The sequence below is a fragment of the Esox lucius genome, chromosome 19 (assembly GCF_011004845.1).
Source record: "Esox lucius isolate fEsoLuc1 chromosome 19, fEsoLuc1.pri, whole genome shotgun sequence".
NCBI classification, from domain to species: Eukaryota; Metazoa; Chordata; class Actinopteri; order Esociformes; family Esocidae; genus Esox; species Esox lucius.
Window position 1 is genome coordinate 14,573,838 of NC_047587.1, and position 13,736 is coordinate 14,587,573.

Below are 13,736 nucleotides of genomic sequence, written 5' to 3' on the forward strand. Positions count from 1 at the left end.
CAATTTAACGGCTGAAAACTGGGCAGGAATCTGGTTCAGTCATACAGTAGACCTGTTCACAGCCGTATACAGCACAGTACTGTTATCTCTGCATGGCGTTTTACTGCCCCCTGCTGTTCCCCAGGACTTTGATCTCTTCACATAGCTACTGATCATCTTGGTCGTCCAAATAGTAGATTCGGCGTGACTAAAGCTGTAGATATATAGCTTTATGGTAATCAAACAAATATGGAACATAATTAATGCATTGATTTCAGAAAAATACGTCAGCAATGTTCCGCACATGAGTAATAAACACACAGCGTTCATGGCACTTAGTTTGAAGAAATCGATACAAATGATTTTGCAAATTTTGGCCAAGATTGGCCATGCGCATTTTGCCTGTCCAAGAAATAGATAATTAGTTGTGCAAATGTTAATATTACATCAACATACGAGTTTAATAATTGTTTTTCGCCATTCACTTTAAGAAAACAGATCTAGACTTTATCAATTAAACCTGACTTGACGTGTTTATTGAGGTTCGTTCAGTCTGGCAAATCTTGGACACCCGAAAAGGGACCTTGGTCTTTATAAAGCGTTCCTTCACCAATCAACCCGTCTCAGATGTCGGTGAGGCCGGCTGGGCGGATCTCACGAAATAGAAAGTGAATAATAAAGCCACACAATAAAAACATTTTGGCTATTACATTTATCTCGCTATCAAGGTCCCCGTGGATACATTGAGCATAAAGGTAAGCGAATATGAAGTTAGTTCAATTAGAGAAGGAGGCACAGCTATGTTCATGATCTACAGTAGTAGCTACTAACTTTGCTGGCTATGCTAGCTCTAGCTAAGTTATCGCATCATTTGCCAGCAGTGGCAGTGCAGTAGTTCTGTCAGTCGATTATTAGCTATGTTAGCTAGCTAACATGGGTAGTTAGCAACAACACGTCTGTTTGGTTTTATAGTAAATACATATACGTAGCTACATTAGATTATCTAGGCATCTTTCCTCCCTATTATAAGGGTGTTTTAACCAAAAGTTTGCTATTATTAGTTGTCTGGGTTATATGCATCACGTATCGTGTGCAGTGGTCGAGAACCATCTACTGTAGCTACCGGTACTAATGGTATGAGAAAGTATAATTAACATTTGCTATCTACAGTAGCCACTGTTAATAATGCCGGTAACATTCGTGCTGCCAATTGATGGAAACTAGTTTACTCAAGATATATCATTGAAATTGGTCAGTTAGCTATCAAGTTCGAGTTCTTAAAATCGTTCGTCAAGGCCAAGGCCGGCAACAGTCTATTCAGAAAATATTGTAATAGCAGTGGACTCTGTAACTAGCTAACGTTAACTAGCTCATTGTTTCGAGTGTATATTCTCGTGACGAAGCTAGCCTGCCAACCTAACTAGTAAAAAACCAACCCCGACGTAAAACATTGCGCACTTTATTTAGCGCTTTCATTGGCAGAAGCTAGCAAAAGGCCCTTGCCTCAGTACGGGTGTCTAACTTCCCTCATGAGGGCCATTGTCCTCCAAGCCAAGGCTGGATTAAATTTGCAGCTGGCATTTTCATTCCTCCTTGCTAAATTCAATTACTTAAGTTATTGACCTTGTATTAGTAACACACACACGATTTGACTTTATCTTCAGATAGTAGCTAGATGCGGCTCAGTCTGGAGAGTATCCAGGTTCAGATTACTGTAGTAATTATTTTCTTCAGTAACCCTTGCCAGTGTTACACTACACATCCATTACTCATTTGACTTTATTTCTTTTTTTAATTCAGATGCCCTCAGCGATGAATGGGAACAGGACAGTGCAGTCGGCCAGCCCAGACGTTGGATCAGTTTCTGGTCAGATCACTCAGGGTGGTCAGTCCTCTGGGGCACAGACGGAGGCCATGAAGCAGGTGTTGGGCGTCATCGACAAGAAGGTCCGCAACATGGAGAAGAAAAAGGTATGTCACTTTTTTAAACAAATATTTTTGTTTTAAAGGACAACAAAGTTGTATTAGGTTCGGGTCATTTCCAATGCGTTGGTTTACTGCAATGCAAGATCAGTAACCTCAGACTGACCAGATCAATCAATGCAGTTTTTTTCAACTTTGGATGGATGGAGGAGAGTAGTACGGTACTGATGATAATGTTACTTGGCCTGGAGTGAAGGCAAAGATGGCTCTAAAATAGACACAGCTGTCGAAGCAAGTCAAACAGCAATGCAGACACATCTTGATTTTGCTGTCACTGCTTAGTTGCAACCATATCCTAATCTTCCTCGAAATTACCTAGCTAGCTACAGTTACCTGATGTGTGGTCTCTTAGCAGACGACGGGGGCTAAGTAGCTTAGCTGGTTTCCCTTGTTTAGCAGGCTAACGTTAGCTACGTTAGCTTCCATGCATGGGGCAGAAAATGTATGTTTTTTTGGATGGATGGGTATAACATTATGCAGTCAAACGGTTAGCGTCAAATATTTATCGTATTTGCCAAGAACGAGATTATTATTTTTTTTTTTAAAGCACATGGATACTCGGCTATGCTAGTTAGCTCGCTATAGTTAGCCGAATAACATGGCGACTGTCCGCAGGCAGTGATGTTAGTACTCGTTACGAATAAAAATACGCGTTACCATAATCAACTGACGTCCCCATTTTTTGTAAAGTAACTAGGCAGGAACGTTGGTTTCATAAAGATAACGTAAACATTTCTCAAAGCTTTTTTCGTACTAAATGGACAAGAAATCAAACTTCACAAGATGCAAATCCTATTTTCGGATTGCGACGGTTTACCGTGTACAGTACAGTACTACTATGGTGTGTACCTACTGCTCGACAAACCTGCCGAGTGTACACAATGCGTGATACATTTTGAAGTTAATCTGAAGAGGTTGCCCATATCTTTTTTACAGGTACTTGTTGAAGTGTAGTGTCGTTTTAGAGGTTTCATACATTATCAGGACCAAGCGCCTCAATTTGTGTACGGTTACCAAAGTTTTATGTTTTTGCAGTTAATGATCTATACTGAATAATCGTTATCAGGTCATCGCTGGAAATGAGAATTGGATCTCAACTGATTTACCTGGTTAAACATAAACCTTAATAGATTTTTACTTAACTCTTACTGATCAGATGAAGCATCTCCCTTTTCTGCGTCACACTACATTTAATTGTTTGTTTTTCCTATGCCATCCACCCCTGTGTTGGTTGTTGCAAGTCTGTTTAATGAATTTAAATCCTGATTTCTCTGCTCTGTAGGGCAAACTGGACGATTATCAAGCCAGGAAGAATAAAGGGGAACGTCTCAACCAAGACCAGCTGGTGGGGCAACGTCCTGTTTGAGTCCCATATCCTCCTGAAAGTTACAACTCTTGCGTTCACTTTTAGTTCTGTCTGAGTAGTTAACTTCAAGAAGGTGGAAAAATAAATGTTTTCAAAACCAATGTGAGGCTTTCTGATGTAACCAGTTTTCCGTGTCTCATCCCCGCAGGATGCCCTGACCAAGTATCAGGAAGTGGCTAATAACCTGGAGTTTGCCAGAGAGTTACAGAAGAGCTTCCTCACACTGGGGCAAGATGTGAGTAGATTCTCACCCCTCATTCATTTACTTTAACCCCAACCCAAACCTGTTTATCATGGGGAAAAATGCAAAGGATGATGCAGTACTCTTAACTCCGACGCTCTTGTACAGTAGATGTTGACGAAAACCGTATCCTCTAGATAGTCTTTGCTGTTTAGGTTTATGTTTATCTGCCCAGCACCAGGGCTATGTTTGTAAATCTGCTTCCACTGCAAAACCTATGATTCAGATGTGCAAAATGTTTCAGTTTATATTGTACAAATTCCGGTTGGTCCCTTCCCTGTTTGCTTCCTTACGGTCCATGGCGTTAATGCTCTAAAACATTTGCCTGTGGAATCAGAACTGATGACTACACCTCTTGGATCCTGCAGCACAGCGGTATCGGAGTACTTAGTGAAATTTGTCTCGGTCTTTGTGACCATACGGCCCCTTCCTCCCCAGATCCAGAAGGCGGTGAAGAAGGCAGCACGGCGGGAGCAGCTGAAGAGGGAGGAGGCTGAGCAGAAGAGGCTGAAGACCGTCCTGGAGGTCCAGTTCCTGCTAGATAGGCTGGGAGAGGATGCAGTGAGGCAGGAGCTAAGACAAGGGTCTGTGGCAGGGGCACCCTCGCTTCTCACCGACGCCGAGCTCACGGCCCTGGATGACCTGTACAAACTTGTGGGTCCTGAACGTGACCAGAACGCCAGGTTAGAGACGTTATGTTTGGAATAAACCTGCTGGGTTTCTACAGAGGGTAGCTTTGTTTGTTGTTGACCTTTGTACTGAGGAATTAAGCCTTCAACCTGTCTGTCTCCGTTGAGCTGTGTATTACAGCAATAATACAACATCCAGATATGAAATACAGCTTAAGGAATCAGCGTCAACCATAAAAGGAATTCTTCAAACCTTTGAAATGACTTGGGGGGGGGGGGGGGGGGGGGTCATTAGACGTATTGGTCTAATGGAATAAGCCTGTTTATCTTAGTCTAGTCCATCTTGAGGGAGTTTTTGCCAATCTCTCAGCCCTATCAAATGCATACATGGGGGATAAAAGTTTTTAATATTGGTTTAGAGTGAACGACCACATCACATGAGTGGGGGTTGCTATCCAGGCCTGACATCCTTTGTGTCAATATGTTACACTGAAACCATGCATGTGTCATGGGACCCCATTTCCTTAAATGTCACCTGTTTCAGGTTGGCTGATCAGTATGAGGAGGCCTCCCAGCACTTCATGGACCTGTTGGAGGGGAAGGACAAGGCTGTGGCAGGAACAACATGTAAGTAGAACCACAGAGGCGCTCCCGTCATTAGCTGGAAGGCTGTGTTTTGTTTTCTGATTGGTCAGACGGGCCACCATCGTTGATAAGGTGCTGGTGTCTGGTGAAATGTCGACCGCTTCTCTTTATCCCCTGTATTCTGCTAATATGACTGCTTTTAATTTAGTATCTAAAACACTGTTTTAGTCAGCAAGGGCTCATTGCGGCAAATTAGTTGGTTTACAATAAACATTTGGAAAACCATCATTAATATTTCAACATCCTGAGCTAGCCTTTCTAATGTTTTTTTGTTGTAGTTGGTGCATTTTATAAAAACAACTTATTCAACAAACCTGTATTTTCTGGCAGACTGCTTTAAGTGTCCTACCCAAGACATCAAGCCCCTGGATATGCACTTCTGACAGGGACAGTCCTCTTCCTTCCCATTCAGAGGGCCAGTGGCATCCCAGTAGCATTAGCCTGTGCCCAGATGTATTTGAGCTGTCTTGTCGGGAATTGGCATGGCCAAACAGAAGCCTCCAGGCTACTCTGGCCAATTACTTTGTCGTTGTTCGCCAAGCATGTGAGGCTGTTGTCCTTCAGGAAGGCTCACTATCTTCATTTATGGGGTGGGGAGGTATTTGGCTGGACATTGTGGCATTGGCACAGGCTTTCAGTGAAGGCCTTATAACTCCGCCATCAGACCAACTGCTCTCAGGAAGTGTTTAGACTTTGTCCTCGACGCTGTCGGTCGTAAGGAGCTGCCTGTTTGAAGTCATTCTGAGAAATGAGAAGATTTGTCCTGGAAATCCTGGGGGTTCTATTCAGGGCGATGCTGTGTAAGAGATTGTCCCAAGGTGTTTCTGGGGCCCTCTGACAGGGATGAGTATTCCTTCTGCACGTGGAACTCATGGACATGTGCCGTAATATGAATCACAGCCTGGCGGTGCAAGTTGCCGTAGCTGTTTTGTCATTGCGTTGCGTGCCACTGCAGTGTTCCGCTAGCTGTTGAGGGTTTCCCCTGCCATGGCAGACTGCCAGTAGCCCCCCTGCCCCCCACGGTTCGCGGACCACTGTGAAGCCTGGTTGTCAGGCAATGACCTCGCCAACGTTTGGCCTGTGCTCCCGCTGCTCGGGGAAGAGGAGACCCATTCACGGAAACATCTTGGTCTGACTGGCGCTCAATTGCTCCACGGCTGTGTTAACGGTGACCCCATTCTGCCCAATTAGGTTGGAAAACTCCCTTGCCTTCCTGTCGAGGAGGAGTGAGGGACTTAGGAAATGTGAATTGTAGTACATGAATAAAACTGGCAACTAGTTGGAACCAGTTGTATTCATGTGACTTTGTGGGTGGGGGGGGTTTGGGAGGTTTATTCAGGCCCTTTGACAGCTTGCTTGGGGTCTGTGACTGTCTGCATCAGCAGGTGCTAGTTGAAGATATTTTTCTAACTGTAGCTGTCAAGGCAGAGAAAGATATGACATGGGTGGTTATGGTGTTTGATTGTTTACTGTCTGCCTCCCCACATAGACAAAGCTCTGAAGGAAAGCCTGGATCGGGTGCTGCTAAGCGGGTACTTCGACAAGGCCCAGTCCCGCCAGAATGGTGTGTGTGAGGAGGAAGAGGACGAGGAGGAGGAGGAGGAGGAAGAGGAGTCCGCCATTGTGGTGGTGGAATCGTCAGAAGCCGAGGAGCTGACAGTGGACCCAGGTCAAACCCTTTGACATTGGTGCTAGAAATGTTCTCTATCAGTTCTGAATGGACAGATTCTGTCAGCTGAACTGGTCATGTTCATGGCTGTTTTTAGAGATGTGCACTTTTTTTTTTGTTTGCTTTTGAAATGCAATACCAATGTAGCGGTTTGTGGAAGTCAACTTAAGTTTGTTTTTGTTAGCTCATTGCAAGATTTGTTTGTGTAATAGACATGTATTTGTTCATCTTTAGTACACTTACACCTGTTAATTTGTAAGCTGTATTGCTGTAGCTGTTAGCTCCATTAAGTTTTAAGTTTGTATTTTAATTTTATTTTTTACCACTACAAATTTCCCAGCTGGGACAATAAAGATGTTGGTTGATTGAACATCTTTCGTCCTGCATTCTGAAAGTTATTTTTCTTTATTCCAGAGGGTGAAATAGTTGAAGAATACATAGAACCTATTGAGGTGGAGCCTACTGAGGTGAGGGATTGTTGTCCTGGTTCCTGTTCATTAGGTCAAAGCGTATTAGTCCATTTTGCAATGGATGTTGGGAAAACGAGTCCTAATCGGAAACAGTTGGATAACGTCTTCCCGTGTCGTTCTTTCACAAGGTCGTCTGTTCCATGTCCACTTGAACACGTCTGTCATTTTAAGACACTCAGTGCTCAGCTGGTTTCTGATGCTGGCCATCTTGTTTCTGTTGCAGTTCGTGAACAGACAGTTCATTCCAGATGCAACGTACAGCAGCAGCGACAAGGATCAAGGAGACCAGTGGTCCACCGAAACTGAGGTATGATGCTCAGTGTCTCTGACACATGACAGAAAGCAACACCACAGAGGGCGTGTTCACATCCGCTGAGACATTAGGGCTACGTCCACAGAGGGTGTGTTCACAGCCGCTGAGACATTAGGGCTACGTCCACAGAGGGCGTGTTCACAGCCGCTGAGACATTAGGGCTACGTCCACAGAGGGCGTGTTCACAGCCGCTGAGACATTAGGGCTACGTCCACAGAGGGCGTGTTCACAGCCGCTGAGACATTAGGGCTACGTCCACAGAGGGCGTGTTCACAGCCGCTGAGACATTAGGGCTACGTCCACAGAGGGCGTGTTCACAGCCGCTGAGACATTAGGGCTACGTCCACAGAGATGCGGAACACCAATTAAAGATCACACCCATTTTTTAAAACCTTTATTGGGATATTTCTTGTGGGAATGTAGGCAGGGAATAAAAGTATCAAGACCACATAGACTGAACACACCAGGCAAAAACATAGCTACATCAGCAAATGGACAGTGGAACAAAACTCAAGCCATACCAGAGACCCCACCCCACATGGACCAATGGAGACCTGATTCTAGATCAGCACTCCCATTCCCAACTGTGTTACTCATGTTATGTTTGTAATGCGTTTAAATACAAGCATATGACTGGGCTGTGTTCTTTAGTGGTCTTTGAACAGGAATTTGTTTACATGAAAATGCTGTTGGTTTTAAGCACCACACTTGTAGGAAATCCACTTTTCAATGACTTGGAATACTATGACCAGAGCTTACCCATGATGCAGTATAATGAAATGTTTTAGCCTATATTTCGTACAGTGCATGGTTATACATGTAATTAAATTAATGCGACTACAAATAATGCCTGGAATCGGACAGTTGGAGTGGAGCTGTCAAATGATGTCAGGCTTATGTCCACCTTCAACCGCTCAGATGGATGTCATTGTCATCACTACCATTTACATGACCGCCAAACCTTTCCCATCCCCATTTATTGCATCTACTAGCGGTCTTACTTTGGACATGGAACCTTAACTCGAAACAGTTTTAAGGCTACAATGTCAAATTAAACTTATGGTTGGCTTGACTGCTCTGCCACTAGCCAGACGGCATTCTGAAGTTAATCGGCACACCGTTCTAAGAGTTCACAGGAGTTGTCCTGTTATAAACGCAGCAGCTACAGCCTCTGATCTTGCCCCTCCCCTACAGGCCATCAGTCCAACCCAGCAACAGCCTGTGGAGTCAAGCCCACCCCCAGTTGCCCTGGAAACCCACCCCCTCAACGGCGCCCCTCCAGCCGTGCGTCCAGCTGATCCGGTGGTTCGTAAGCAGGCGGTCCAGGACCTCTTATCGCAAATGCAGGGCCCTTACAACTTCATGCAGGTAAGACTGAGGCTGCGGCCCTCTTTCAGACCGTTAGCCTACGTCTTTTCTTTACTTGGGGCTTTTGTTTTTCCGTCTTCCTTCTGAAAATGTAGCTCAGGATAGGGTCTATAGTTGGGTCTTGTCATGTTTTCCATCAGTGGCTTGGTATCAGGTAGTTAGAGGTGGGGGTAACATGTTTCCCTCCTTCCCTCAGGACTCCATGCTGGAGTTTGATGGTCAGCCCATCGACCCGGCCATCGTGTCAGCCCAGCCCATGAAGCCTGCCCCCCAGAACCTGGGCCTGTCTCCGATGGGCTGTGCACCAGTACATGCAGAACCACGTCTTTCACCACACAACACAGTTTCGGTCCCGCCGGAACCTGCACAGGTTAATGCTGATTGTACTGTTGCCCTGAAGGCAAAGTCTCTTAGGTTGTCTCTTGCTGTTTTGCCTCCGGTGATAATGCCATTACTGATTGTGATGATGTGCTGTGAAGGAAGTGAAGTCTTTCCCCACACAAGGATGGCGTTTGGTCATAACACTTTTTTTTAAAAACACATTTCTACTTAGTAGCTGTGGAATATAGTTGAAACCATTCATCGTCCTGTTTTAAAATCAGTGTCCGAAAATGTAAAGGCATAATGTGACAATTTCACCTGACAGCTCACTGATTTCTGTGGCGATGGTATATATATATTTTTTACCTGTTAAAATTGAACTCCGTTTCCAAAAGTTGGGTCAGTGTATAAAATGGAAATAAAACTAGAATGCAATTGTGCTAATCAGTTAATCCCTATATTGAATAGACAAAGACAACAATGTCATGTTGAAAAATACATGCCCATTTTAAATTTGATGCCAGCAATACATTTCTAAAGTTGGAGCAGGGGCATGGTTACAGCTGTTACATCACCTGTTTTAACAACACTAAGTGTTTGCGAACTGTGGAGACCAATTGCTGGTGTGTTGAAAGTGAAATGTTTTCCCATTCTTGCTTGATACAGGATTTCAGCTGCTAAACAGTTTGGGGTCTCCTTTTTTTTATTTTTAGTTTCTTAATATGCCAGTTTTAAACGGGTGACTGGACTGCAGGCAGGCCAGTTTAGCACCCGGACTCTTACTGTGGAGCCATGCTTTTAAAATGTGGAGTGTGGTTTGGTATTGTTTTGTTGAAATAAGCAAGGCCTTCCCCGTAGATGTTGTTCTGTATGGCAGCATATCTCAAAGCTCTATATATTTTTCAGCATTAATGGTTCCTTCACAGACGTACAAGTCACCCATGCCAGGTGCATTAATGCACCCCCATACATCGTGGATGCTGGCTTTTGCACTGTCCACTGATAATTCGGATGGTCTCCCTCTTTAGCCACGAGGACGTGGCGTCCATGATTCCCCAAAATCTCACATTTTGATTCGTCAGACCACAGGACTGTTTTCCGCTTCGCTTCAGTCCATTTAAAACGTTTCTTCTCTGCGTGGTAGTGTTTTCACTTGCGTTTGTGGATGCTGCGATGTGTGTTCACAGGCTGTGGTTTTCAGTGTTCCTGAGCCCATGCCGTGGTGTCCACTACAGGATTCTGTTTTAAATGGAGAGCCACCTGAGGGCCCAAAGATCACGGCCATCCAATATTGGTTTTCAGCCTTGTCCCTTGCATACAGATTCCTCAAAATTCTCTGAATCTTTCTAATGTTATGTACATTACCACAGCTACAAGGGTTCATGTGACCGGCAGGTCGTCTGGGGAGGGGCGCTGCTTCAGTTCTACTGGCTAGAATCTGATTTCAGATTCCAAGTCCAATGATTTTGTTTTGCGGTGTGGGACCTTTTCTGAGATGGGGACACATTTCTGGTGGATGCTCTGGTTTGACCCCCAGAGTGTACTGTTTAAACCAGTTCATTCAGTACTGTTGTCACATGAAATGTTCCTGAATGTAGAAACCTGCTGAATGAGGCCTTTTTCTGAACAGGTATCAGTGGTGTCCTCCACCCCACCCCCCATCTACCAGTCATCACACACGCCAGAACCACGGGCCCAGACGGACTCCATCGACCCCATCCAGGTAAACCACTGACCTGGGCCTTGACGGTCCGACAGAACCCCTCATTCCACCCCCGGGGCTCTACTATGGAATCGCATCGGACGTCTGGTAGAAGGCTTTTCTCAGAATGGGGTTGTGACCGTTACCCGTTGCCCCTGCCTCCCACAGGCCTCCATGTCGCTGTGTTCGGAGCAGCAGGCCAGGCCCCCGTCTCCGCCCCAGCAGCAGGGCTTCCAGCCGGTCTCCAAGCCCCTCCACAGCTCCGGAATCAACGTCAACGCAGCCCCGTTCCAGTCCATGCAGACGGTAAGACCTTCAGGACCTCCTAGTCTGCAGCTGTTGAGGGCGTTTTCGGACGTTGAGGTACACCTCCGGGGCGGAGTAGTGGGCTTTAAAAACACTAACCCTTAACATTTGAATGGTCTGGCGATGAACATGATGCTCCGTACGAGTTGACGGGGAGATGTTGACGTGCACCGCTTAGTGGATGAACAAGGTGTCTAGATCAGCTTGAACACCGCCAACCAACGTTTAAGTCTTCCTTGTCCCTCTCCTCAGGTGTTCAACCTCAACGCCCCTGTCCCTCCGGCCAACGAGACGGAAGCCCTGAATGTGGCCAGCCAATACCAGAACAGCTACAGCCAGCAAGGTTTCAACCAATCACAGCAGCTTCCTGTAGAGCAGACGGAACAGCTGCAGACGGAACAGTTGCAGTCTGGTGAGCCGTCATGGAGACTTTCTAGGTGTTTTCCATGGAAATGTGTTGCTTTGTCACGATGCGGTGTGCTATAGACTAGAGGCAGACCAGCCCAGCGTTACCCGTTGCACCATGTCCATCTAATCTGACCGTTCCTGTGCTCTCAGAACCCTGTACTGGTGCTCTCAGAACCCTGTACTGGTGCTCTCAGAACCCTGTACTGGTGCTCTCAGAACCCTGTACTGGTGCTGTCTGTTAGCTTTGTGAAAGTTTGCCATTTAACTGACTTTCATCAGGAGCCACGAGGGACATTGTTTTCCATCCCTGTGTTTCTCTGCCTCTGTAGTGGTTGGTTCCTTCCACCCCCAGGACCAGGCGCTGTCCCAGCCACAGCAAGGGGTTCCAGGGTTCGTCCCCGGTACCGGTCGCCAGGCCCAGTCCTTCTACAACAGCCGGGGCATGACGCGCGGAGGCCCCCGTAACGCCCGCGGCATAGCCAATGGATACAGAGGCCCCTCCAATGGATTTAGAGGTATGGACCTGGATCAGGCCCCTACAGTCACAAGACTACTGCAGGGCCACGTTTTCTCTCCGGACCAGTTGGCCAATTGGTTTGGGGTTTTATTATTGTTTGAGGTCTATGCTGTTGAATGACTGCCAGTAGACACTGCAGTCTTAACAAGTGTGACAATTGATTCCAGGTGGATATGACGGTTACAGGCCTCCCTTCGCCAATGCTCCCAACTCTGGGTACCAGCAGGCTCCGTTCAACACACCCCGGGACTACTCAAATGGTGGCAACTACCAACGAGGGGTAATGACCTTTGACCTTGTAACTTACCCTGGGTTTTGGGGGGGTAGGGTGGCATAAAGGTTTTAATCCGCTGACTGCAGTGGGCAACCTGGTGTATGCCCTGATGCACTTAGTGCAGGGAATAATATACTTGAGTAAACTTATTAGATCAACTGCTGTTACATCAATGGGGCTTTGTTCTATTTGGTTGAGACCTACAGGAGAATTTTGGATGGACTATAAGTGATGTTTTTGTCTACTGTCTCCTTCAGGATGGTTACAACCAGAGCTATAAGCGTGGCACGGGCCAGGGACCCAGAGGAGCATCTCGAGGAGGAAGTGCCCAGCCCGTGAGATCTTGAGTGCCGCTCATTTGCCTGACTGTGACTGCCGGCTCCAGCCCTGCCCCGTCTCCTTGGTCCTAACATTTTAACGCTGGCAGATTTAAAGTGACTGGTTTCGTATAAGCAATTGGCTTACTGTCCCTGGCAATGATCACCTGTAGATGTGGAGCCTTCACCATATTGCTTATGTGTGTCTTAATAGATCTGCAGGTATTGAAGGGTTAGTGCCCAGGTGGGTGGGGTGAGGAGCAAATGGGGACTGACCGACAACTTGCTACACCACACTGAACATTCTAGATACCCAGAATGCATTTTGCCCCAGCTCCCTTTTTATTTCTTCTTGTTTCTCATCAGTGGTATTTTTTTCCTGGCTTTTGGATCAAAGTAATGCCTGCTTTGATATTTAAAAAAATATTAGTGTTTTAAAATGAGTCAATTCGCAAGCTGAGCTGTAAATCCTTAATGCCACAAAAGGTTTTAAGCAAGCTTGTTTGAAACAAATATTCCTGTAAACTTGAAAGATTTCATTAATTTATTTTTTTGTATAAAATGAAACAAAAATCCCCTGCCACTGCTGGTCCCAGCCCCTGGGACTTTTTTTCTCTTGCCCAGTCCCCCCACCTTTTTATGTTCACGTTACCGTCATTTTTTGGTTATCAAAGGCATTTTTGTTACGTTTTTAAAAGAAACTCCTAATTCCTCAGTTTGTAAATTGATGTTGCTTCAAGAGTTTCAATAAAGATGTTGCATTTCCCTTGATCTGTGCTTGTGTCCAGTTAGTGTTGTTGGTGGTGACCCCAGGGGAGCCAGTCCTGAACAAAATGGTTCTGACTTAAAGGGCTGTTGTCTTCATTAAAACAATGACTGGTGCAGTTGTATGACCATTATAATGAAGAGATTGTATGTGGGTTGGGGCTTACTAACACTCTGGGCCACTGTCCTTTGGTAACATGCAACTTGTCAAGTGCTGTCCTTTGAAATGGCCTATAAGTGTTGGTTAAATGCACTTCATCCCAGACCTGATTAGTAGCGTCTGTAATCTGGGTGACTCATCACGTTTAGCACCATATTTTTTTAATTCTCCTTTAGGGGATGGTCCGAAGTTTTCAGTTCTCTTGAAGGCCTGAATCACACCTGATTCACTTATAAAGGCTAGATTGGCTTGTTAGATGCAGATCCTGATTAAGTTGAAAGTGTGAAAATGTTCATACTACTT

General features: G+C 45.6%; 1 protein-coding gene across 2 annotated transcripts; it reads left to right on the top strand.

Moving 5' to 3' along the window:
• Window positions 1-594: 594 nt before the first annotated feature.
• caprin1b (cell cycle associated protein 1b) lies at window positions 595-13,274 on the top strand. 2 transcript variants are annotated; one of them, XM_010883646.4, is made up of 17 exons: window positions 595-734; window positions 1,780-1,950; window positions 3,245-3,307; window positions 3,477-3,563; window positions 4,008-4,252; window positions 4,743-4,825; window positions 6,333-6,512; window positions 6,927-6,979; window positions 7,206-7,289; window positions 8,490-8,663; window positions 8,860-9,033; window positions 10,615-10,707; window positions 10,855-11,049; window positions 11,245-11,404; window positions 11,730-11,915; window positions 12,085-12,197; window positions 12,449-13,274. In XM_010883646.4, the coding sequence occupies exons 2-17, from the start codon at window positions 1,780-1,782 to the stop codon at window positions 12,536-12,538; spliced, it is 2,151 nt and encodes a 716-aa protein (XP_010881948.2). In that variant the 5' UTR covers window positions 595-734; the 3' UTR covers window positions 12,539-13,274. The 2 variants fall into 2 exon arrangements, with proteins under 2 accessions (XP_010881948.2, XP_010881949.2); XM_010883647.4 differs by having other exon boundaries at window positions 596-734; window positions 10,855-10,992; window positions 12,449-13,056.
• The last annotated feature ends 462 nt before the right edge of the window (window positions 13,275-13,736 follow it).

Coding starts and splice junctions, on each gene's coding strand:
- caprin1b (XM_010883646.4), top strand. CDS start 1,780: ATGCCCTCAGCGATGAATGGGAACAGGACAGTGCAGTCGGCCAGCCCA. Junction 6,513..6,926: donor GGAGCTGACAGTGGACCCAG/GTCAAACCCTTT, acceptor TCTTTATTCCAG/AGGGTGAAATAGTTGAAGAA. Junction 6,980..7,205: donor TTGAGGTGGAGCCTACTGAG/GTGAGGGATTGT, acceptor TTTCTGTTGCAG/TTCGTGAACAGACAGTTCAT.